Source organism: Rattus rattus, chromosome 8 (genome assembly GCF_011064425.1).
Source record: "Rattus rattus isolate New Zealand chromosome 8, Rrattus_CSIRO_v1, whole genome shotgun sequence".
Lineage (NCBI taxonomy): Eukaryota > Metazoa > Chordata > Mammalia > Rodentia > Muridae > Rattus > Rattus rattus.
Genome location: NC_046161.1, coordinates 89,426,714 through 89,452,767, shown reverse-complemented (window position 1 = coordinate 89,452,767; position 26,054 = coordinate 89,426,714). Strand labels below are relative to the sequence as shown.

General features: G+C 44.9%; 1 protein-coding gene across 1 annotated transcript in view; it reads left to right on the top strand.

Moving 5' to 3' along the window:
* Positions 1–14,043: 14,043 nt before the first annotated feature.
* Positions 14,044–26,054, top strand: part of LOC116907099 (calsyntenin-2-like) — a 231,505-nt gene continuing 219,494 nt past the window's right edge. Inside the window, exon 1 of the mRNA XM_032910067.1 lies at positions 14,044–14,654. Coding sequence (XP_032765958.1) covers positions 14,540–14,654 — 115 coding nt within the window. The 5' untranslated portion in view covers positions 14,044–14,539. The remainder of the gene's footprint in view (positions 14,655–26,054) is intronic.

Below are 26,054 nucleotides of genomic sequence, written 5' to 3'. Positions count from 1 at the left end.
CTTTTATTCTCATCATCTTGGTCTGAATGATCAATATTTATTTGAGTCTATTTTTTTAATGGAAAACATTGTTTTTCTCAGCCATATATGATCTGTTGATTACTTTGCCCATTTGGGGTTTTTTTGTTTCAACAAATATTTTTAGTTCTAACATCCTGTTTTAGGCAATGTAAACCTGCGTGTGCATGTGCATGTGTGTAAGACAGAGAATGACCTTGGGTGACATTCTTCAGGAATCTTCTATCTTTTGTTTAAGGCAGGGTTTCTCATTAGCCTAGAACTTCACAAGGTGAGCTAGATTAGCTGGCCAGTAAGTCCCCAGGGACCTACCTATCTCTGCTTTGCCATTGCTAACTTGTTCCAAGTGTGAGGCAGCATACCTGGTTTGTGATGTGGGTTCTGGGGATCTGAACTCAGGCCATCAGTCTTGGGGGGACACAGCTTAACCAATTGCCTCACTGCTACCTGGGGTGTTTATTTTTTCAGTGATATTTCTGATTGTTCACTGGTGGCCCTTTGTTTTTCTGATTCTTCAAACTTTTATCTCCTTGTGTATATGCATTTTAATTGTTTAAATTTTACCTCTCCAGATTCCAGTATCTGTGGATTTGTGATCTGTTGTTCCTGCTGGTTCCTGGTCAGGTCTGAGTACTTAGTTTTTAAGTCCAGGTTGCTTATTTAACCTCAAATAGCACCTGTGTCAGGTCTTTAAGACCCTTGTGAAGTTTCATTCTTTGGTGAACACATTTGTTTTTGCCACCTGACAGTGATTCAACTGTTTTATTTTAGCATGCCCAAGAAACATTGATATACACGCATATATACACATGCATGCGCACAGATACACACAAACACATATACAGATAGGCATGCACACGTGCACACACACACGCACGTGATTGCTTGGAAGGACGCTTTACAGATGAATGTTCAAGGGAACTGTTTTTTTTTTTATTTGCTGAGGTTGAATCAGACTTGTGTCTGTGAGGGAGCTTAGTCTCATCCGGTGTCTTTGTAAAGCTGTTATTTTAGGGTAGAATCAGACTTTAGGTTATGAACTGGTGAAATAGGAGGTGCACCAGTTGCCAAAATCCCTCCCACCACCAGATTTCACTACATTCTGGCCCTTACAGAAACTTTGTTTTTGCCTTTGCTCAGCCAAATGGCTAGAGCTGTCCTATTCTGTCTGGCTCGTACATATCCACCTATCGTACTGCCGAAGCTGGAAAGATTGCGGTTTGTCAGGCTGACCTTGATTTTTCCCATCCGGCATTAGAAGCTGTACTTGGTTTAACCATTGTATAATATTTCTTTGAGTGACACCGTCATGACTAAGGTCATCTTCCACTGGAGGCATTTGCGTTTCCCTTGCTAACTATGGCACATATTCAATGAACATTATGTATTTGTTTTTAATAAAACATGTCATAACTTGACGTCATGGGTACAATTTTGTCTTCTCTGAAGGAGCACTCAGGAATGTGACCTTATTTGGAAGCTGCCACTGTGTATACAGTTTAAGGTGGGTAAGGTCAGTGGTATATGATGGGACCCTATATCCATCAGTATGATTGGTGCTCCTATAAGTTGGCCATGTTGAAGCCCACTAGATGGAGAGAACAAGTTTATACAGATAAAGGGACTGGCAAGACTGCCACACAAGCCAACAGACATCTAGGGCTACCAGAATATTCTTCACAGAAGCCAAGGCACCCCTAAAGGCTTCAAAGAGCGTGGTCCAACCATCACCTGGACTGAGAATTCCCAGTCTCCAGCATTTTGGCAGAATTTGTCTAGCACTGTTGACCAGACAGTGTCTGGCTCTTTGTCACAGCCGTCTTGTGACACTAATTTGTTGGGGCTCAATTCGGCTTTAGGAACATTTATGAGATATTCTCTAAATGTGGTACCAGGATGTTCTTAATGACTGTGCCTGGATATTCCCAGTGTTCCTCATTCTCACCACTGTATACCATTATTAAACCTTTGTAGCTTTTCTAATTTGGCAAGTGGGAAATGATACACTCATTCTCGAATTTCCATTTCCCTGATGACCTGTGATATTTAACATCCCTCTTTGTTGTCTATTTGCTATTTAGATCTTAATATTAAAAGTAAATTTTTCTTATAGTCCTGTTTTTTTTTCTTCCTTAAGGATTCCTAGAATCCCTCAAAAATTCTCAGACCAATCCCCAGTCACACTTGTGGATACTAATTTTCACCCAGTGGCGTCACATTTCACTTTATTTTTGGTGTCAAAATGAACTCGCGACCTCAACGTCCTGAACATACCAGTGTTCTTCTCAATAATTCATGTATTTGGCTGCTTGTTTAAGAATTTCTTCCCTATCTTTACTATAGAAATGTTCTTCTAAAATTTCCTGGAAGATTTACACTGAAGCCTCCCTCCCATCTCGTTTCTTTCTTTTACCACTGACTCTGGAGTTCACATCCCTCCCTTAAATCTAAGGAGACGTTACGATTCTCTGTATGTCTCACCTAGTTCTCGGTTCTCTGTTATGCTTCCTCTCTCTCTATCCACCGTTCAGTGACATCACCCGATCTTAGCTACGGTTACTCATTTTCCGACTATAAAGTGGGACATGCGGCTGGGAAGCGGCTGGGCTTCTCCCTTCTGGGATGCGGGCAGGTTGTTATCTCGCACCACCTCAGCAGCATCACCCTCTGTAAGCTCTGCTGGGTGCCGCCTTCAGTCCTAAATGTGTTGGTTTCGTTTTTAGTTTCCCTGTGACTTATTAACTGCTCATAAGTGTCCCTCCCCCATTCCAAAAAGGGCCAATAATTTAAAAGAAATTTTTTGGTTATTGTACGTTAGTAAAATGGTATTAAAATACTATCAACGGGATATATGATTCCTTAGTATTTGGGGGCCTTGCTTTGCAAATGATCAACTGGTGTTTGGTAACAGAGTCATATTTCCTCTAATAGCTAATTGTTACATTTAAGTTTATCGCCAGAGAAAAGTTACAAGAATGGTCTTCAGATTCCCTCTGGCCTTACTAACGTGTTGGTTTGACCCCCAAATTGCAAAAATTGTACAATGATGCTTATTATGGCTTTTCAAGTGGGCTTTTGATGATGTATTTTTGTCTTCACATTTTGGGATTATGTTATTAAGTATATGGGAAGCATAGAGCTACTGTCTTCCCAACAAATTGAAAATTCCATCTTCATATAGTAATTATCATTTCGAATAATTTTTGCCTTAAATTCTATTTTATCTAGAATGAAATACAGCATTTAAAATGTATGTAGGATGTGTATATATACATGTCTGTATTTATATATGTACCATATTTGTACAGGATACCCATTAAGTACACATATAAATATGTACTCTAATTTGTTGTAAACTTTAACTTTTCTGTGTACTTTAGCTTATAAATATATCACCTATAAACAGCTTAAGGCTGCATTAAAATAAGCTTCTAATCTCTATAATTAACACCCGAGCTTAATTATTTTCTATTTAATAATAGTGTATTTGAGTGTCTCACTTCAACGTATTTTGTTCTAATACATCTTCTCTCTGTGTGCTTTCATAAAAGTACCTTATGATTTTTATGTGTGTGAATGCATGTGTGTGCAGGTGCTTGTGAGGACCATGAGAGGGTGTTGGGTCCTTCGGAGGCGGAGTTATGGGTGGGTTGTGAACTTCTGCGAAGAAAATGCTGGTGCCTTGCAAGACCGACAGTCACTCTTACCCTCTAGGCCAACTCGTCAGCTCCTGTGTGCTTTTTCTCTATTCCTCTCCTAGTAAGTAGTTCTCAACTTGTGGGCCATGACTCCCAAACAACCCTTTGACAGGGTCACCTGTGACTATCAGAAAATATGGATATGTATACTACGGTTCACAACAGGAGTAATGTCATGGTTGTGATACAGTGGCTAAAATAATGTTATGGTTGGGGGTCACCACAAGATGAGGTTAAAGGTCACAGCGTTAGGAAGGTTGAGAACCACTGATCTATTGGCTAGACGGTGTTCTTCTATGTCCCTTTTCTTGGTAAGTTTTGCTAGCTGAGCGACTTGTTCTCTCTTCTTGTTAATTGCTCACCCTCAGTTTTAAAAATTACATTTATTTATTTGTTGTGTGAGTGTGTGAGTGTGTGTGTGAGTGTGTGAGTGTGTGTGAGTGTGTGTGTGTGTCTGTGTGTGTGTGTGTGTGTGTGTGTGTGTGTGTGTGTGTGAGTGTGTGTGTGTATGAGTGTGTGTGTGTGTGTCACATGCTATGATACACACACTAGGGTACACTTGTAGAGGCCGGAGAGCTTACTTTCTTCTTCTGGGTATTGAATTCGTGTCATCAGGCTTGGCAGCAATCACCTTTACCCGCTGAGCCTTTCGCAGGCCCAATTTCACAATTTTGAGAAGAACACTTTCATGAACAATGCTGACAAGGGATCTGCATTTATGCTTTCGAACAATACGTGGAAGTTTTATTTGATCATTTTATTATGATCCCTTTGAGTTTCTACGCTGCTTTTTGTCTAGTATTTTGCTGCTGTTGTATATACACTTTACTCAAGTCACGAATTATCTTGACTATTATTTTTAGATTATTTAAGATCTTGTTCTGATCTCTTAACACATTATCTTCAGTAACTTAGTTCATCTTGAACTTTCCTTCTATACAGCCTAGCATCCGTAAATTAGCACCAGATATCTGAAAAATCTATATCACAATTACTTTTTAACAGAAACTTTGACTTATTTGATGATTTATTAATTGTAGACCTGTGTTAATCATTTTGATCATTTAAGTAACTAATCTGTTTCTCTAAAAGCTTTAAAAGAAGACTAAGTCTTTGCTTGCACCGCACAAACATTCATATTGTGTAAATCCTCAACATTCTTCAACCTTGTTTGTATAGCTGCCTTTTGAGCCCCGCCCCCCAACCATTCTCTCTGGGCAGCTGCAGGATTAAATCTTCAGATCCATTTGAGGGAAACGCATTTAGGTTGGACTTTAGTAGCCTTATTTAAGAGCATTCATTCTCCAACTCTAAATCAAAAAAGGAAAATAAAAAGTCTCTTTGTCAGCGACGTTAGCTTCCGGTGCTAAGCTACTCCTGGATGAGAGCAGGAACAGAGCTGCACATTGGCATTTAGGCATGCCGTCAGGATTACAACCTTCTTCAATTCCTCCACTGGCAACTACCCACCATCCATCATGGGCCATCCGCACTGCTTTCACTAGTCCAGATGTTACGGAACGTTGCGGGAAGGCGATATAATATACCGTTCCCCTTTGGGCACATGATTCACTACTCATAACCATGCCAACCTGGAAAAGAAATTCTTAAATACTGAGAAATTGAAAAACATAAAAATTTAAAATTACTTAGGTGAGGTGGTTTCCTCCGAGCACTCTTGCAGGCCAGCTTGTCATCCTCAGCCAGGGCCTGAAGAGCGGCCTTTTTCTCTGAGCTAGGGAAGAAAATTTGTGGCCTCACTCCCTTACGTATAGAAAGCAAGTCCTGTCTCCCAGCACAGTCGGCCCCAGGCATCGGAAGCCTCAGTGTTTGTATATTTATGACTTTGCTTTCTATCAAGACTCAAGAGAACCAGAGTCTAGCCCAGACCATGACCTCAAACCAGTAATGCAACATTTTTTTGCTTCAATTTCTCTAAGGAGAAAACGAAAGCACCGCTCACACTCACTCGCATCTCGTACTCTTCAAAAAGGCTGCCTTCTCCCTGCTCCCCAGGCCTCACGGAAGAATCCGTCACCGCCACACTCAAACCCCATGAAAACAGAAATTCTAGACATTTGTAAGAGCAGTGTCCACTTTAGTGGATTTCCAACAGACTGCTAGGAATATAGTAAAAATAACGAGCAATAGAGGGGAAAAAAAGTAAAGGCAAAATATTTTTTCATTCATTCATTCATTCATTCATTCATTCATTCATTCATTCACCTAATGGCTTCCCATATCGTGCTCTGGTATGCGGGGGTCTCTCCTCTCCTCCAGTGTGATTTCTGATAGGATAATACTGGAAATGAATGAAAGAAAGCAATGACCGTGAGTACACTCAGAACAAAAGGACTGACGAGAAGTGGTTCAAATGTTTCAAAGAGAAGATGCTTAGAGAGTGCCTGGTTGGCCTCGGTACAGCTGTGAGGAGTGATGGGCAAGAGAAGAGGTTTTGATTGATGGCAGCGCTGAGTGGATTTGGTGGAGAGCAAAGAGGGAGATGCTGTAGTGGGTGGCTTCCTTTGCAGGACTGTGACAGTAAAACATTAGACTGAAGTACATTAACCATTTGCTTTGCCTCCATTCTGGTCACCATGAATGTGAGGTCAATGTACGCACAGGCTTGGCTTCTTTGAGACCTCACTGGCTTGAAAGTGGAGACTCCTCTGTCTTCCCGTGGGCTTCCCTCGGTTATTTGTGAGCACAGCTTTTCTTATGAGAGTCCAGCCGAATCAGATCAGTTCTCACCCAGGAGCCTCATCCATTCGTCCACTGTGCATAACACCTTGTTTTTAAAGACACTTTCTGAAGTACTGAGGATTAAGACTTCGACACACAAATGTGAAGGTCATAGTCTGAGTCACAGCAGTAGATGATATAATGTGAGCAAAGGCGTCATAGAAGGATTGGTCTGGTCTTTACTGGTAAACAGTGAAGGCACATGTTGGGGGGGGTGGAGAGCACTTGTAATGGAGTCAGTGTTGTATGGAGTCAGTGTTGGATTATCCATGGATGTGGGGGGTCAGTCCAGACAGTGTCTTGTGTTTTAGACATAAAACTTGAGTTTTCTGCTTATAAGCATAAACAGGGCCTTGGAGGATGGAGGAGTGTCTTGGCAATAACAAAGAGCTAGATTTTGATGATGGAGCTGCTGGTTATTTGAAAGTCTGGTGCGAGAGGAAGGTAACTTATGACAGGAGACTCATTCCAAGATCTTAGGGGTAAAGGAAGAAAATAAGAAGGAATGAATGCCCCAAGGGAGGGACAGCACATGCTGACAGAAATAAGGGAGAGATAGGAGTCCTATATGGGAATGTAAGTCCTGATAGTCATTGCCCTGCAAAACTTGTACTGAGATTATAGTGTGGTAAAGCAAGGCTATATACCTACATCATGTCATGGCTGTTCAAACCCTAAAGCTACAGCTACAACCACAGGAAGGGAGGAAGCATTGCCCCACTTGGTTAGAAAAACGTTAAAGCCAGGCAGCCCTCACTACAAATCTCAGCTCCTACATTTGTAGAAGGTGTCACAAGCTGCATGGCTTTGGGACTGTCCAGACTGAGAATGAAGAAATGACAGACACATTTGTAGAAAAGCTGGGACTGGATAGGTTGTGTGCTTGGATGGGGAAATGCCAGCAGCCTAGAAGCAGGTGTTAGATACTGATGAAGGGGGTAACTTTATTATATACATCTGAATCTAAGGATGCAGGTTAGCTAATCTTAGTAAGGTACCAGTCCCAGACGGCTGTCGTCCTGGTGGAGGAAGTTGTGGCTGATGCTTTCTGCACACATAATGGACACCAATATTCTGACCAAGGGAAGTCCTGTCCATTTCCCTGAGCCTGGTCTGGGGAAGGTCTTGCTATTGCCATGGGTCTGAAGCGTGGGTCCTTGACGTGACAGTGATGGTGCCAAAAATACACATTCACTCAGGACTTCATTGACTGCCCACAAGAAGGTCCCTTAATCTCCTAGTGTAGGTCATTTAATACCTTTAAGCTTTAGTTTTCTTAGATGTCTAAATGGAAACAAGAAATCTCTTTTTCAGTCTTTTGCTGATTTCAATGAAGTAGAGTATACTGTGCCTACTTTATAAAAGATGGGTTCCTTTAGTATCCCTTAATGGAGCAGAACTCTGGAATGACAGGCTGACTAGATTTAGGTACTCTCATCACACCCAAAGTGATCTGAAAAACGGTCCAGGCTGGTGCTTCCATAACAACACTGACAAGGTTGGTGCTGCTGGGGTTAGTGTGGCCCCATCTGTGTCCACACCCATCTATATTTTACCTGTATAGAAACACATGATAAACTAAGAATCAGTATAAGCTATCTGCAACCTTTGCCCACTGAGTGCCCACCATAACTACCAATGGTTAGATTTACTGTGCCCCTCACTAGGGTAGAAAGAGAATTTAGCTGCTTGGTTCTCATTTAGCTCTGAAAGTAACCAGGCTTCCTTGGTTTCCAAAGGAAACTGAGGTATAAATGGTAAGGGGCTTTCTCAGGAGATACCCAGAAGAAAACCACAGTTGAACTGTGGTCAAAGCCCCAGCCTGTCTGAGTTTAGAAGGATGTTACCAAGCTCCACTGGTCCCATCTTTATAAACCAATCCCATTCGTTATTCTGCAAGTCTCAAAATTTGAGCTACTCAAGGGGGTGGGTACTTACATTTTACTTACCCAACACATTTCCTTCCTTATTGTGGTGAAAATGAGAATAAATATGTTGTTCCTGATTTATATTAAACCATCCCAAACCTTAATGGCATATGTAGTGGTTTGAATATGTTTGGCTTCCATAGACTCATGTGTTTGAATGCTTGACCCCCAGGGAGTGAAACTATTAGGAGGTGTGCCATTTTTGGAGTAGGTGTGGTCTTGTTGGAAGAAATGTGTCACTGTGGGGGTGGGATTTGGGGGCTCTTGGTGCTCAAGCTCTGCCTAGTGTGAGAGAGATGGGCATCTCCTTCTGGCTACCTTCGTGTCAAGATGCAGAACTCTCAGCTCCTTCTCCTTCACCATGTCTGCTCCGACCCTGTGATGCTTCCAGCCATGATGATAATGGACTGAACTTCTGAAACTGTCAGCCAGCTCCAATTAAACGTTGTCCATTATAAGAGTTGCCTTGGTCATGGTGCCTTTTCACAGCAATAGAGCTCTAACGAAGACAGCATATACAACCATTTGGTTGTACTCCTGAATTCTGTGGCCAGGAGTTGAGTCAAGACCTAGTAGAAATAACTTGATTTCATTGCACAGTACCAAGACTACATCTGGGAAGATAAATGTCTGGAATAGAGGTGAATCCTGGGAATGGGCTGATTTCACAGCTAGCAAGTAGATTATCTAGGACATCTAGGATGACTCAAATGTCTGACTTAGCTCAGACCATCAGTCTTTCTTAATGAAGCCTTCCACACAGTCTTCAAAGCTCCCATATAGTGGTCTCAGGACTTCCATGTGAGAAGCTGGACTTCATACATAAGCATCTTAGCAAACTAGGCTGGAGCTATTGTGATTGGCACTGAGAAGTCACAAAATGTCATTGATGCTGAAGTCAGGGTTCAGATTCAATGAAAGGATATGGAAATTCTGTCTTACAAAAGAAAAAAAGATCATTGAATTTTATGGCCATTTTCACAGAGAATACTCCAGGATATGTGTATATGTTTATATCTACAAGAAGAACACAGGACAGTATTTATGAATAATATCTCATTGCAATGAATAACATATGGGTTTTGTTTCCTTTCTTTCTTTCTTTTTTTTTTCTGATCAGGGCACCAAGACTGAACCAGTAGGACTTGACCTAACTGGGTGACTGGGATAAAGAAAGGACAGACACATAGACAGACACATATACAGAAAAGCTGGGGTCATGTAGGTCATGTGCACTCTGACGGAGTGACACTGATAACTATTCAACAACCTAGAACCTTAATGTGCTACGAAGAGACGAGGGGAAAAGTTAGCTAGTCCCTGTAGCAGGTATCTGTAGGCCACAGTCTCAGGCTATAGACATCTGGAGGAGGAAGCTACAGTTGCTAGATTGTTCATACACTGCCAACACTTGACTCAGACTAGAAGAGAATGTTTTGTTCTCCCTCTTAACCTCCTCTTGCCCAATGGTGGTGGTGGTGGTGGTGGGGAGGTTTTGCCATTCCCATGGGTCTGAGGTATTAATTAGGTCCTTGACATGGTTGTACCCATGTCAACAATTAAACCTACTTAGGGCTTCATCCCCTCCTTATGCATTTACCCAAGGTTTCCTAACCACTGCCCTACCCCCTGCACAAAACCAATCAACCAACCAACCAACCAACCAACCAACCAGCTAACTAACCAACCAGTCAGCCAGCCAACCAACCAACCAACAAACCAACCAGTCAGCCAGCCAACCAACCAACCAACCAACCAACCAACCAACCAACCAACCAACCACCAGCCACCAGCCAACCAGCCAGCCAGCCAACCAACCAACCAACCAGCCAACCAACCAACCAACCAACCAGCCAACCAACCAACCAACCTACCAACCAACCAAATCTTAATCAACCAATCAATTAAATTCCTATTGTAACACCAGCTTCTGTCTTTGTATTGGGTTTTTCAGAGTAATGTGGAAAATTCAATGATAGATTTAGTTGCTTGTAGGCCATATAGACCCTGTTTTTACCTGCAGAGATGGTGTTGGGGAAACATTTGCAATTCTGATTTTTGAGCACTGGTTTTCCAACTGTCTTATTTGAATTTCTATTGCTGCAACAAAACATCATAACCAAAATTTAAAAACAAATAAAAACAAGTTTGGGATGAAAGGGTTTTTTTTAGGACTACACATCACCAAAGGAAACCAGAACAGAACTCAAGCAAGGCAGGAACCTGGAGAAAGGAACCGATACAGAGCCCATGGAGGGGCTGCCTACTGGCTTGCTTCCCCTGGCTTGCTCAGCCTGCTTTCTTATAGAACCCAGGACCACCAGCCCAGGGATGGAACTACCCACAAATAGGCTGGTTCCTCCTCGATTGATCCCTAATTGAGAAAATGCCTGAAAGAATCCTACAGAGACATTTCCTCAGCGGTGGGCCCTTCCTCTCTGATGACTCTAGCTTGCATCAACCTGACACAATACCAGCCAGTACACCACCCTTTTCTTCAAACTTAAGTACTTTTAGTCAAATTAAACGTAGGTCATGTAGAGAGTTTCCATTTAATTTTCTTTTAAAAGAATAAGTTTCCATAAGTAGGTATAATTTCTTTAGTTTCTTCATTTATTCAGCTTAAATTATTCAGGGGCTATGTTTTGGGGCTTAATTGGACCAAACATTAATGACCCTGATGAAAATGAGGGAGAATGGCTGTGTTTATGTGAGATCTGTTTCTGTGAGATTCCAATTTCTGGAGCAAGGGAGATACTTATTTGTTAAAACTATTGACCCAGATGAATTGCTGGAGATTGCTATTGCCTTGCAGGTGGGGCCCTGGATTAGAGGTTTATAGCAGCGAAGGCCTCTAGCTCATGAAATTCTGAGTGAGGCTTTTAAACGAACAAGAACAAGTCAAGGATAAAGAGTGTGCCCCAACAAACTCAGAGCTGTGGATCACCATTTTGGTGATAATTGGTTACTTAAATGGTCATTACTCAGAGGTGATGAAGGATAGCGATTTAAAAAGTCAAACCCCAAAGCTACCTTTTCTGATCTGATCCAAATTTTTTTTCATTGCTGATATTTCCCCTGTGCCTCTCCCCATTCCATCACATATGGGGAAAAGATGGAATGTGGAATTAGGCAGATGCGAATTGATATTCTGCTCAGTTATGTGAACGATGTTGATACGTTATTCAAACTTGGGGAGGTAGAAATCTGATCACAATAAAGTGGGAAATAGCAAGTGTTGTTGCAAGAATTAAAGGGGGCAGGAAATATACAACCCCATCGTTACTCAGTCTAGCACTGAGGGAATGGGGTCCTTGGGTTGCTGGGATGCTTGATGCAATCCTTGTATCTGGAGTGGCCCAGCAGAAGTGCATAGTATTGTAGTGTACACACAACTGACACACCCAGATGCTCTTGTGGTCTGAGTATTTTTAAGATACATTTTCTTACTTTCATTGACTCTCACCCAGGTTGTTTCGTCTTTCCCCAACCCAAGCAAGCCAAACCATGGTTTGACGGGCATTTCAGAGCCTTGTAAAGTAGGTGAAGATGGAGACCTTTTGCATTTATTAAACATTGACCATGTGCAGCAAATTGAGCATCTCATATTCATTTTTCACTTCTCATAATGACCTTATGCTGTGGATTTAGTATTGCCTAATCAATTACTCCCAAACACAGTGACTTAATGGAACAACCATTTATATTTTTTAATTGTCAGCTGGACAGTTCTGATGTGTGCCCAGCTTGGCAGATCTTGCCCAAGCTTGCTCATGTGTCTGTGGTCAATGTATGGGTCATTTGTGCTGACTAGGTTAAAGTAGCCATTAGCTGTCTGTGACAGCTTGGCTATGCCACATCAACGTAGACCAAGGTCTCTGACTCTCCTGCAGGTTTAGCCTGAGTTTCTCCTTGGGCAAGAGTCCAAGAAAGAAAGAAAGAAAGAAAGAAAGAAAGAAAGAAAGAAAGAAAGAAAGAAAGAAAGACAGACAGACAGACAGACAGACAGACAGACAGAAAGAAAGAAAGAAAGAAAGAAAGAAAGAAAGAAAGAAAGAAAGAAAGAGAACCAAGAATGCTACTGTCCAGGTCAAAGCAAACCACACAGCCAAGCTATGAGTTGGAGTGGGAGAGTATTAGAGGGAACAGCTCCAGAGAGGCATGACTAAACAGAAGCTACTGCAGAGCTTGGTCTAGCAAACGTTCTCGCCCTCCTTCACAAGAAGAGATGGGTGATAGCCATGTTGTGCCTGTTGATAAGCACTCTATCCCTACTGTGTTTCTCTGTGCTATTCTTCCCTGGTCATTTCCTGCCTGGGGATGTTTTATAATTAGTTCTATGTTCTCCTTCTTGTTATTTGGTCCGAATTTGAAACTCCATGTCAAATATTTTGGACCAGTTGACTTTAACAACAGTTAGCATAAGGACCACTCCCTTCCCCGGGGATGGTGTTTAGTCAGTAAGGAGGTTCTTACTTGAGTAAACAAGGGGAGTAAATATCAGCAGAATGGGATGGAACACAGAGGAAAGAAAATGAGTCAATTCTACATTACTCTCATTCACTGGCTTCTCTGACTTTGCCTGGTCAGCATCCACTGCTGCAAGCCATTCTTTCTGGATAAAGACTTTAAAATCTGAGAAGGGTGAGGTCTCAATGTTGGTCTGGTACTTGGTAGCTCTTTACGTTGGGTGAAGGAGTGACCTTACTTTGCTAAGCTCCCATTTGCTTGTGGACTAAAGGGGACCTGCAGGCAAAGTACATAGCCTGGGTTGACTTCCCGGAAGCCACCAGGATTTGCAGCTGTTCACACATACCTCTTGGTGTCTCAAATGTTGAAGTTTGTTTTCAGACCACACAGGGAGGCTGGGCAGCAGAAGGCTCTTAATGTATTTTATGGCGTGGTTGAGTACTCCAAACTACACTTATTAATTATGAGATGCTGTTCAGTCAGTGTTGCAATATACACATTTGGCTAATTGATTTGTACAGGCTCGCATCGAGCACCATAAAGAATGTTCAGGTCCATAACGTGGGAACCATAACTGCTTTCATCCCCTTTGGCTTCTCTGAGGGGGACAAAAAACCTCGTGTCCTTCATTGCCTAACCCTGCATCCACGGTCGTTTAGTGCTCAGAAAATGTCTTGAACGAGAGAACAATATGAAACCCACCTCCAGGGAGAGTGTTCCCTGGCTTGAGATTTTAGAAGGCATCACACCAAATGACATGCTCTTTACCTAGGTAGTGACAATGTAAAGGTGGCAACTTCTGAGTGGGAAGTTTGAATGTGGTTCCCACTGAAGACTGAAGGTTGCCTTTTCTGACTTTAGCTAGTCCCTTTGACTCCAACAGTGGCTGTCCCTGCTTCTCTGAGATGGCGCAGAGCCCAGGCATTGCTACGCAGGTCCTAAGCGATCTCTGCCCTACAACTCCAAGAGGCACTGGCGTTTTGCAGCTCTAGCGAGCGCCTGGCGCCCTCCCCAGACCAGGAGGCATAGAGCGTCCATCCCTAGACCATAGCCAAGGGCAGGGCCCGCAGAGACACCATCCTGGCCCCTCCGTAGGGAGGTCGGTTCAAAGGGCGCATCACGGTAGGGTCGCCTGCCTCTCTACAGAAGGTCCTCAGGAAGCGGGTGATCACTTGGTGGTGGCGCTCGCAGTGCCTCGCGGCGGCAGTTTGGAAAGCCGCAGGGGGGACGCCAGGCCCTAAGGCTCCCCTGGAGCCTCCCGCAAGGGTGCCCTCCGGAGCCGGCGCCTGGCCGAGCCGGATCACGCGAGTGAGCGGCATTGGGGATGGCAGAGGAAAGTTGGGGGCCAGAGCTGCTGCGAGGCGGGGGAGCGCGCAACCCCGCGCCAATGTCCGCGCCTCATGAATATGCACGAGCCACCTCCCTCCCTCCGTGACGTCACGGGCCGTCCCGGGGTGAGCGCCGGAGCCGCTCCGGGTCCGCGCCAGTGAGTGCTGCTGTTGCCGGCGAGCGAGCGGCGCGGCGAAGGGCAGCCGAGGCGGTGGGTGAGGGCGGCGGCGGCTCCTGAAGCGCACCCGGCAGCTACAGCGAGGCGGCGCGGCGAGCACCAGCGGACACCGGCAGGCGAGGCGGGCGCGGGCGGTAGGCGGCGGCGGCAGCTCGGTGGCGGCTGAGGCGGCGAGGATGCTGCCGGGGAGGCTGTGCTTGGTGCCGCTCCTGCTGGCGCTGGGCGTAGGGAGCGGCGGAGGCAGCGGCGACGGCGGGGACAGCCGGCGGCGCCGCCTCCTCGCGGCGAAAGGTGGGTGCTGGGGAAGTTTGTTCAGGAAGGAGGCAGAGCGGGCTCCAGGGTGCAGACCCCGGACTTAACGCGTGCAACACCCACCCTTTCTTGTGGCAGCCTCGGCTTCTGCGCGCACTGTCCTCGAAGTCAGCGCCCTAAGCCGTGGACCCAAGAGGTTCTCCAGCCCAACCTCTGGGCGGGGTCCAGACGCCAAGGAGAAGAAGGGGCGGTCTATGGAGTACAGAGAACTTTGGGGTCCTGTGTGCTGGGATGGGAGCATCGCGGGTTGGCTCAGGGATGCTTGGAGCAAGGCAGGACACGGGCTCTGTAGCGGGGGCTGGGTGGGTGGGTGAAGCAGGTGTCTGTCTGCTTCTGCTTTGGGGGCAAGAACTAAGGGCTTCAAAGGAGCGAGAAGAGCTGAACCACTCCAGCTTGGGGATGGCGTGGGAACTTGTAGGCTCCTGAAAGCCTTGCCCACACCCCGGCGCTCCGCAGGCTCGGCAGAGCCGGCTCTGGTTCCCCAGGGAACGCACGCCCTTAAGATGGGCAGAGTCCGGAGGAAGCGCGGGATGTGATGGTTCCTACTGCGGTTCACACTCTGCTTTCCTCCGGAGGTCTGAGTCTCCGAGCCCAGAGCTCCTCTCTGGTCTTTCTAATTGATCTTGACCTCTCTAATCCTCCAAGATTCTCCTGAACGCTGGTGTTATTAGGGGAACCTAGAAGCTGCCAAGCCCCAGACTTTGACAGCTGTCTGGGAGCGCTGGGAGAAGCGCAGGTTGGGGAGCCCGCATCTGGAGGGCGGGTCTGGAGCAGAAGGTCATGTGGTAGCCATAGGCTGGGAAGCATCGCTGGAGCCAAATTGGTGTGAATGAGGGTGGGCTCAGAGGGGCTGTTGCTGATCGCAGGACAGAGCGCTTGGCTTAAGTACTAACTTGTTGATTCTCTGCGCGGTTGACGAGGAGGGCGTGCTTTTGGTTTTTGCCAGGTGAACCGGGGATATGTGGTCCTTGGAATTCTGTCTGGCGATATTTTGAAGACAGAGGTTTTGTCCTTGTTGGAAAAAGATTCACAAGTAGAGAGACAGCTTGATTTAGAGGCTCGCTAGCCGAGCTAGGATGGACCGCACAGCATCTTGGATCTCTCTGGAGAATGGGGAGTTAGAGAAGCAGGCCATTCCATTCGGAGTTGTCTGGACTTTGAGAGCTGCCTCTCCTGTCATTTGCGAGTGATAAATTTGGGAAGAGAGGTATTCCTATTCTTTTCAATCTATTAATTCCTGGTGACATAATTTGGAAAAGATTTCATGCACAAGTGTCCTCTAACATTCACCTCTCCTCATTCTTAAACAAGGAGTTTCATTTTTGAGAGGACAGAAAAATTCATCCCCAAAATATCATTTTAAAAGTGGTATGGTAAAAGGTAGTCTGTATGAAGAGACCAATGTGATTTGCTGTTGTTCTGGTGAAAATAAGGATTAAAAAACGAGTGTCCAAGCGATCCGTTCTCCTTCCTGGATGAACACTTTGACAGGCAGGCAGATTTCATTCTCCCGAGGTTGTCTTTCACATTGTTGCAGACTAAGTGGCATATTTATAAGAGGGTAGGGAGCTCACGGTGAGTAAGGATTAGGGAAGGATTAATCTGGGAAGAGAACACCGTGTGTTACACGTTACGAGTTTGCTGAGAATGGGAAAGGAGAGGAAAGGGAAAGAATAGAAATCAACAACAAATGCAGGCTTCCACGAATCTAGATTACGTGAATAATTATATATGCATATATAATGATTTAAATCCGTAATTTTCTTCACTTAGAATATATCCGTTTCACCTTTAAAGCCATTTGTCACTCTACTGTAAAAGTTTATTGGCCTTGAGAGTGGGCGCTACGCTGGATTCTCCTTGCCGTTCCACCTCAAACCACAAGGGGGCTGCAAAGAGCACCATTTACCATTTATTTATTTATTTAATTTATTTATTTAGAAATAAGTAATGTTTGGTCACAACAGACACGTTTATTATAACAGTTTCTTTAACATTTACAGGGGAGACTTTCTTTATTTTAATGCACTTGAAGTTTACATTTCTAAATCATATAATCCCTGAGGACTATTTGGGAGGAACAATAAAAACGAGTTTTGTATGTAACACACACTGCCTCTGCTAGCGCTGTTTCTAAGGTTTCTATCCTTTCTATTTCCATCCTCAAAAAGGAGAAGACTCAGGAGGGTCCACGAGAGAGACTGAACAGAGGGATGACTTTCTTTCTCAGTGCACTTCTGAGTCCATAGGTAGAAGACAACAGGGAGTGTGCATTGAGCAGTGAAGCTGAGTTGTGCACACCCCCTGAGTTGTGCACACCCCCTGAGTTGTGCACACCCCCTGAGTTGTGCACACCCCCTGAGTTGTGCACACCCTCTGGACCACTGTTTACAAGTGCTCTCTTGGTCTTGGATGTGGATGGCACGTCTGCATAGTAATGTATTTTGCCTTTGTATTTCTTACTTCTTGCTTCAGGGGACCTAGAAGCTAATTCCTGACAACGGCTGGGGTTTTCCACCTAATGTTGAGCTTTTAGTGCAACCGTGTTCCAGAAGCAGACATAATAAAGTAGCCAGGCAGTCGAAACTGCTTCTTCATCCCACTATGCTTAGGATACACATAAAAAAACAAACCCTTGCTGGAGTCCTTTAAAGGACCAGGTTATATACACATTACCACGAACAATGCCTGGAAACTGTTCAAGAGAAAGGCACCATGTATCAGAGAAAGACAATGAACTCCAGTCACCTGAAGGGCTGTGTTAAGTTTAATAAAATGCCAGTGATCTCCCAACCTCAAGGGCTCAGCGTGCGTTCTCTTTCTAGGTGCTGGACCCCAGGCACAGACCATCCGGGTACAGACCATCGGTTACTACAAGCTCACCTGGTGAGCATGTATGTAAGCAGGCCTGTGTCTGAGGTGGGACTCAGAATGTGTATACCTCTGGGAACCAGGGTTCTGGCTCAAGGAAGCAATTTTATTCTTTCATCCACAGACTGGAAACCTCCTTTGACTAATGCACAATATTACACATTGTAGCATCTGTCCTGAAAGGGGGTGTTCACTCCTGTGGGGAATCGTCCTCAGTCATCTTGGGCAAGTAGCACATGGCTCTTTAACAGTCCACAAAGTTACTTCTCCGGGTGAAACACAAGGGCCCAAACATTTCTCCACATTGAACTAGAGTAGACTCTAACCCTAGTCACCTCTGGTCTTATGGTTAGAAGGTCTTCCTCTGCTTTAGTCTCATTAATACCCAGCATGGTCACATGTGGGCATCATCTTCTCTAGGAACTTTCCTGGGATGGCCCCTCCCAGAAAGGCACACCTCTGCCTCAGGCATGCGGATGTTTCCTTCCCTGACCCCAGACCGATCTGTGGGTGTTCGGGGCTTCTCTATTGTTCGGGCTGGCCTTGAGCTGTGGATGAGCATCCAGGAGTTTGGCTTAGCGTGCACACCTGCATGCTATCCCAGATGGTATCCAATTTTTGACAGAGACATTTTAGATTTTTCTCCTGTCCTGTAAAGTAAAATTTTGAGTGCAGCTGCTAGAGAAACTTGACTTTGAATCTTGGCCCAATTATTCTCTCATTAGGTGATATTAAGCAAATGAATTTATCCTTTGAGTCTTGACTTGCACATCTATAAAGTGGGGATACAGAGCCCTGTCTTGCAAGGTGGTTGTCTTAACAATATTCAGAAAGCTTCTATTTCAGATTGTGGTGTAAAGGACACTGAATACACAATATAACTTTGGTTATCAATCCTCTAACACCTGGTCATAGTAGTATCCAGGACTTGGTGAAACTCCCTTTGTCTGACTTCTTTCAAATTGCATAGCTTTGTCTAATTAACTAAAAACTGGATGTTGCTCTCTCTCTCTCTATAGGAGGACTGTGCATGTATGAGCAAATACCGCATACACATACAAACACCTGCACCTACACACAACTGATGTAAGTTGGGAAACCTCCTGCATCCTTTACTGCTCTATGAATGCCTTTATAGTTACCTTTTAATGGCCAGCCTGAAACTTAATGCAGAGCGAGCTAAGAGTAAGTACGGCTTGAGAGCATGTTGTATACTCATAAATAAGCAAGGGCATCTCCATGTATAAGCAGCAGGGACGTGGGAGGCTCTGGTTCCTGGAGGAGTGACTCCTGGTGTGATTTGGCTTATAAAAACAGATCAGCAGCCAGGCTGCTACTCCCCCCAACCCCCAGCTTGTGGTCCTAGATAGCAGGTAAACGTTCCTTTTCATCAATAGCGCGCCCAGCATCTGAGATGGTTTGTACTTACAGCGCTGAGGGTGACCCAAACTATGAGGACCAAAAGACAGCTTGAGACCCATTATCACATTCTTCTTTATTACTTAGCCCAGCACTAATTGGACCCTGTGGAAATGGTTCCATCGGAAAATTAGGTTTTCAGGAAAGACCACTGGGAGGCCTTGGAAACCACTGAACTGAAGCCATGGGCACTCTGCAGAGCAGAGGACGGAGCTGTGGGGCAGACACAGATAGCAGTCAGAAAGATGCCAGTGATAGGAGTTATAATTATCCAAATATGCCCTGGGCTCTGATATTTAGCCTGATCACCAAGCACGGTTCTCAGCCACCATTTTCCTATCTGAGATAAATCAAGACAAAAACGCAAACTCCAAAACAAGAGGTAGATTGTTCTTGGGCCCCCAAAGACCTGTGAGTGGGGGAGGAAATTGACAAGTTTAGAAGTCGAGGGAGCTTTATGGAGAAAATGAGAGGCGTCTTAATGGGTAAGTAGAGACTGGGTAAGTAGATAGGGGTGGGTACAGTAAGAAAAATGCAAAGTAGTAGGGAGGCCCTTGTGTGGTGGACTGACAAAGGTGAGAAGCGTGCTCACACAACACTGATTCCATTGCCCGCATCCAGGCTCTGAGCGGATAGAATGGTGTGCACTGACTGAGAACATGCTAACTTGCAGATGCTATCTGAAAGCGCATGTCACAATTTGACCCTCATACAAACTCTAGGAGCAGAGATCAGAAGCTCCAAGAATGATTTGAACTTGTTTGAGCTCTCAGAGAGGCAGCGGGACTGAAATTCCCAACCCAGAACAGTATGGCCACCATGGACTCCCTGCTTGGGTAGCCTCACTTAGCAGAGTGAGTTGAGGAGAGCTTAAAGGAGGCCCTGAGGAAAGTCAGGGAGGCTCCATGGGACCTAAAGGTAATGTTGTTCAGAGAGTCCTTCGAAATTGCTGCAGGAGTCTGCGTTAGTGGAAAGTCTCACTCGCTCTTGGCCCTCTTTCTTGATTTGGAGTGAGCCTGGTTTGTCTCCTTTCCCCAAGGCACCCCCTACCTTGCTGTGTCTCACCCCAAGCAGAGAAAACAGCTAGCTGGTTCCTGGACCACTCCTTACCAAGGGTCTGCAGCAACTGTCTTTAAGAAGGACCTGTGCTTTTCTTTAAAAAGCCCCAGTGTTTCTAATATGGACGGCATTCCCTGGTACCTCCCTGCTTCTCCCGATGATCTGCTCTTCCGAGGGAGCTTTGCCCTCCCATGTTTCACCTGCTCCTTGTTTCCCCCTCCTTCAAAGTGCATGCCATCTTCCTGTTTCCATAGAAGACTGTGACCGTGGATCTCTAAAGGGAAATGTGCCACTCATCCCTTTGAGACTGTTGCTAAGCACTGTATTCAAGAGCGCGCCTCTCCGAGCACTTGAAAGTCCTCCAAGGCTCAGCCGTGCACCTCAGAGCTGCTTCCCGAGTTTGGCCTGGCCTTTTCCCTGTCAACTCACAGCTTCTGCCTTGTAGGAGTTTAAAATACCCGGATGAATCAGGACATTAGCCACACACTAAAATGTGTGAAGGAGTCAGACCTTGATGGTGCCCCCTTAAATTGGACTTGGAGCCCGCAGACACTGTCCTCGCTGCGTCTGAGAATGTTTGATCAGCTCAATTATGACTTACTTCTTTGGCGTTGTTGCATTGAATCATCATGTGATAATTGCCAATCTAAAATAAAAGCACATGACTTCCGTGTCTCTCGCCATTCTCCACGATGTCTGTTTTATTATGTGGTTAAATAAATATGCAGCCTTCCCTTAATTCCGAGTAGAAATCCACAGGGGTGTTAGGGAAAAGTTTTGGTTTTCAGTTCTCATGGTCTGGGTTCACCAAATGAGCTTCAAGGTCTCTGGACCCAGAGCCTCTGGGCATCTGGTTTTCTGTAGGTAGAAGGGATATCCATGGTGCCCATTTCTTCTACCTCAGAAGTCCCAGGTGTCCGGATAGATAGCTCTGCACGTCCTTTGAAAGGATGAAGTAGCTAAGGAAATTAAGTGATCATATTTAAGAAATTTGTTTTGAGACTTTGGGACTCCAAACCCCCAAACAAAGCCTTAGATCTTTCCCCCTTCATCTTGTCTTGTAGACTCAGTTAATTATATTTTCTGAAGTTTGAATTTAGCGAGGAGTCCCTCCCCAGTTCTGCGATGCATGTGCCACACTGCTGGTGGTCCCCATGGTCATACATTGAATACAGCTGTGCCAAGCCCAGAATTTTCAGGGAAATACCAGCAAAACCTGTTAATATTATGTCAAGTATTTTTTTCAATTTTCATGGATAACTGCATTGCAGCAAATTAATTAAAACAGATAAATGTTAATCTAATGCATGTCCCCTTGTAATTAATGAACTATAACCATTACAGGAGCCTTTGATTTATTATCTTAATTTATAAAATGTTGAGTTTTCCTATAAAGTTAGATATAGTAATAGGAGAAGCTGACCCATATATAGCATTAGGAAAAATAATCACATTTCTATAAATTAATCACTCTCTAAAAGGATATAGTTCATTAACACCATGAACTGAAAGTGTTAGATGTAAATTAGATTAACCTTTTTAGTGACACTTCCATTTATATTGTGCATTCTCCTCAAACTTAAAGCACTTTACATATATTAATCCAATTAACCCTCCCCAGACCTTTGTTAAGTAAGTACATATATCAAAGTTGGAAGGGAGGAGAAAGGAAACCCATCAAAAATATTGAAGTCCCCGCCCTAGGATGTGTTATTTATGATCCCTTTGAACAGCAGTTTCTCTGGACTTCCATAGCTTGAGAGCATGGGTAGGTATTCACGATTTCTCACTCCTGTTGCCAGGAACCACTTAGCACCCTATATCTGAAGCTAGAGACACTTCTGCCTCATTCTCAGGCCAAATGCTGCAAAGAAACGCCTGGTTTATTGAGTAAGGTACACACCATCCAAATGATGACGGATCAGGCCTGTTCAAATGCCTGCAGGTAGAGCTTCAGGCCTTATGGGGACATTCAGGGCATTGTCTTCTTTGGGGTCAAGCTGTACTTGACCATCTGGATTTAAGGGATGGACTCTTCGTCAAGCCATTGGGAGTTCCATGGAGAAGAAGCAAGGAGCAGATGAAGGCAAGGGGTGAAGCTTAAACTTCATGCTTCAGGTTTCCGCTTCAGTCGGCCCTGGGGAGGGACAAGACTTCTATTCGTTCATCTGCTAGAATGAGGACCCGCTGCCCATTGAGCTCACCCAATGAGCTCAGTTACCTGTTTCTCAGGGCGGGTGTGCTGAAGCTGTAGCTTGCCAGTAGGATTACCCCATCTTCCACAGGACTCCCGGTGTTAGGAAGTCTTTCTGTCATTGCTAAGGCTCCTGAGGACAGTTACGCTCGTGGGGACAGGAAGGGAATGGAGGGTCTTGTGGTTTAGAAGTTTGGGAACCACCCACAGGGAGTTTGAGCGTTTGCCCAGCTTGAGTGCATTTGGGTTTGATAGTTCTTTTTCCAGTTCTTCTCGTCCCTTCAAGTCCTCAGAGCTAGAAAGCACTTGCTTAAGGATGGGTTTAGACTTCCTTCTACCAATGCTGCCTCTTGGAAGGCGGTAAGTCTTATCTAACAGTCTGCCTTGGAAGGAAGGTGCCAAATCTAAGGGAATGGCTAACTAAGAGGATGAATCACTCATGACTCGTCATGAAATGAAGGTAGAGGGGCTAATTTTGGAGTGTGGAGGGTTCTTTTCCATGAGTCTGAAGTTAGACAATCACCAACTTTGGTCCTTTCAACCTCGATGGAAGGAAAGATGAAGCCACAGGGTCCCAGGGTTTTACCTCATCTCTCTATGTCAGACTGCCCCTGGCCACCCTTGTTATCTGGGAGAGATGGCGAATAAGGATTTACAGGGGAGAGCTGAAAGCCAAGGTACTTCTCAGGAAAGGTAGAGAAAGGCTGCTAGAGAAGGGGCGAAGGCTGCACTTGCAGGACACCGCATTTTCAGAGTTTTAGTTAACGTTTTGTTTCTGGTACTTTTGTTTGTGGGAATGTGGGTTCTCTGAAGGCAATTCATAATCAGAGTGAAGGAATTCTACAACCAGAGCCTGGTGCCTTCCCTGCCTTCCTTTTTATTGCTCATTTTGTTTCTTTTCCCAAAGGAAATCCAGTCATATGTGTTATTTCAGCATCGGCATCAATCTCGGGATGGTCATTTTTTGATTACTAATTTTAGAATTGTATTTGACATTTCAATGATATATACTCTTCTTTTAGTTGGAAGCAGTGAAAAGGGGTGCTGTTATTTTTTTAAACCACACTTCTATTCTTTCTCCCTTTGAACAATCTCTTGCCTTAACTCCAATCTTCCAGAAGTTTAATAACAGCCCCCATGGAATAATTCTCCTTAGGAGGGAAATGGAAGCCAGGGAGTAGCCAACAACCTTTCTTTGGAGGCATAACTCTTTTCTGGAATTTTCTGTAACATTTAGGAAACCCAAGTCCCACCATTTTGTTCCTAAAGTGTACCATAGGCTGCACAACTATTGCCACAGCCTTCAGTGTTTCTCCTCTCCCATCCTCCCTGTCCTGTCACAAGACTGCCTGCGACAAAGACTTCAGAATCTCTCTCCTTATACTGGGCCCCAAGGCTTGCTTCTGGCTGCCTCCCTGAAGCCACTCCCTAAGACACCACCAGTAGTGACTAGAGTCATCACCAGGATAGCTTTATGTTTTGTCTCCTCAACCCATAGTTGTGGACGAAGACACTGTTTGAAAGTGTAGCGCTGTCCACTGAGCAGAACAAGCCAATGCTACCAAAGACATGGGTTTGTGATGAGCATCGTCCTCACACCCTGTCACCAGCTGCACACTTCCAGCTTAAAGGACTTCTCCTGGGGAATTGGGAGCTGCCACTGATCTAGACCCGAGTCTCTGAGACCCTGGTATCCTCACGCTCTACTTCATCATCTTACCAGGACAGAAACATCTATGACCTTGACAAGCGATAATGGCACATGACACCTGCTCTCATCTTGCCCTGTTTGGGGTCTTCGATTCACAGGGTTAACACTCTAGTGTCATGGCAGACTGTCTGGAGCAGTGGAGGTTAGACATGTGTGGTAGACAGGTGTGGGTTGTGTTTAAACCGCACTCTAGTAATAACAGCTTCTGTGCCACCCCAGCCTCTGTAGGACACATTTTCTATTATCTAAACTGGGTTGGCAGTGGCCAGCTGCCTGTCCTTTGGAACAAGGCTCTTTGGCCCATGCTGAATGCCAGCTGTGGTGGCTCTTAAGTTTCCGAGGCTAGGGGAGGGTACAGACACCGTTGTGTTCCTTCTTTATTGGAAAACTCTGAAGCATTGGGCTTGGCTTCTGTGTGGTTCTCAGCACCTTTTTCTCAGCACAGATGTCTGTAGGACCCTGGTCCTTAGCATCTGGCATCCTACATGGGAACTTCAGTGCCTTTTGTAAAGTTAACCACCAGTGAAGTCACGGCATCCCAAGCCCTACCCTGTGCTCTGTAACACAGAACACCATATACTACTTAAGAACGCTGTCACACACCGGTGAGAATTGAGCTATCACCGGCTGCAGAGCTGAGGTTCTCCCACATCGCCCCTTTAGGCCTCCTTGTTTCTATCAGCCTTCTGTTAATCCCCAGACTGTACAAATCTTAAGTGGATAAGTCACACCTGCTTTCCAAAACAGATCGTTAGGAACGATTTGCAATTTGTAATATCGGATGCGTGTGTACAAAGAAGCGAAGATGAGGTTCTTAATTGGAAAAGCTTTGTTATCAATTAAAGTGGGATGGCCGCTTGCAACGCGGCCCGTGGATTTCTAAGCCCACAGCTAGGGCATCAGGGAACAGAGGCTGAGCTTTCTGGGTTGTGTATATATATCGTCATCTGCAGAAATGTACAAAGGGGAGTCTCTCTGAAGCCAGAATATTTACTTTGGGATCTAAGGAAATGCTGGTTCAAGTCTGGGCATTAATGCATGACTTTATGCACAGGGAAATACTACTTCTCTCCATCAAACCAAAGCCCAAGTCTTCTGAGACCGGCAAGAGGCAATCTCTCCTAGATTACAGAACCTAGAGGTATGGGCTATATGTGGCTTGCAGTGGAGGGTAGATTCCTGGTAACCATGATTTTGCCCCTTTCTCCTATGGGTATGAGTTGTTCTCTGGGTAATCCTACCATTTCCCATGTATGCTAGCTCCAGATCAACCCAGGGTATCTCTCATCCCACAACCGCGGTTCAAGTGGGAATAACATTGCTCTTGGTTTACCGAGGCTGGAGCGTGGATCAAGCAGGCTTTACTAGTTTTAGAGTGTGTAACAGGAAGTAAGCAGAAAGGATCTTAGAACCAAGAGTCAGCCTCCCCCCCACCATACATATTTTATAGTGATACCATTATTATCCTGAAATGAAATTTACAGACATTTAAAAAAAAGTATGTGCATAATTTAACAAGTCATATGCTGCCTAAGCTGAGATATATAGGAACTACAAGGATATAATGTGTAGCATGTTTCAACCCATACTAAAGGCCTACCCATATAGTAAAGGAAGAATAAAGTAGGTGCTTATTGTGAATCAACAGTGATTTCATGTGAGCCACTGTGAATTCAGTAGCTACCAGCACATTCACGTGTCTAGTATCTAGGTGCTAATGACATCATGGAGAGGAAGGTGGTAGTGTGACTTTTACAACTGGTGAAATGTTTCTGGTAACAATCTGAACAAGGGAAGACACGTGCCTCCGTTCTTAGGACAGAAGACTCTGGCTCTGTTAGAGACACACAAAGAAAACCCAGCTGACCTGTTCTGGTGTGAATGCTGTCAAAAAGAGAATGGCACAACTTTAGGTGTTCTCACCCCTGCCTGCACCCCAAGATACCAAAGCTTAAAATGTACACACGTTTTATAAATATATCCTTTCTGGGAACTGTCATGGGGTAAGAGGGAGCTGGTGGGCAAGTGAAACAGGCCGACTTTACTAACAGTATTGTGTAGTTCTCTCCTTCAGCCTGGTCCAGACTCCCACTGCCCTGAGTTAGAGCAGCTGTGATCACTTGGT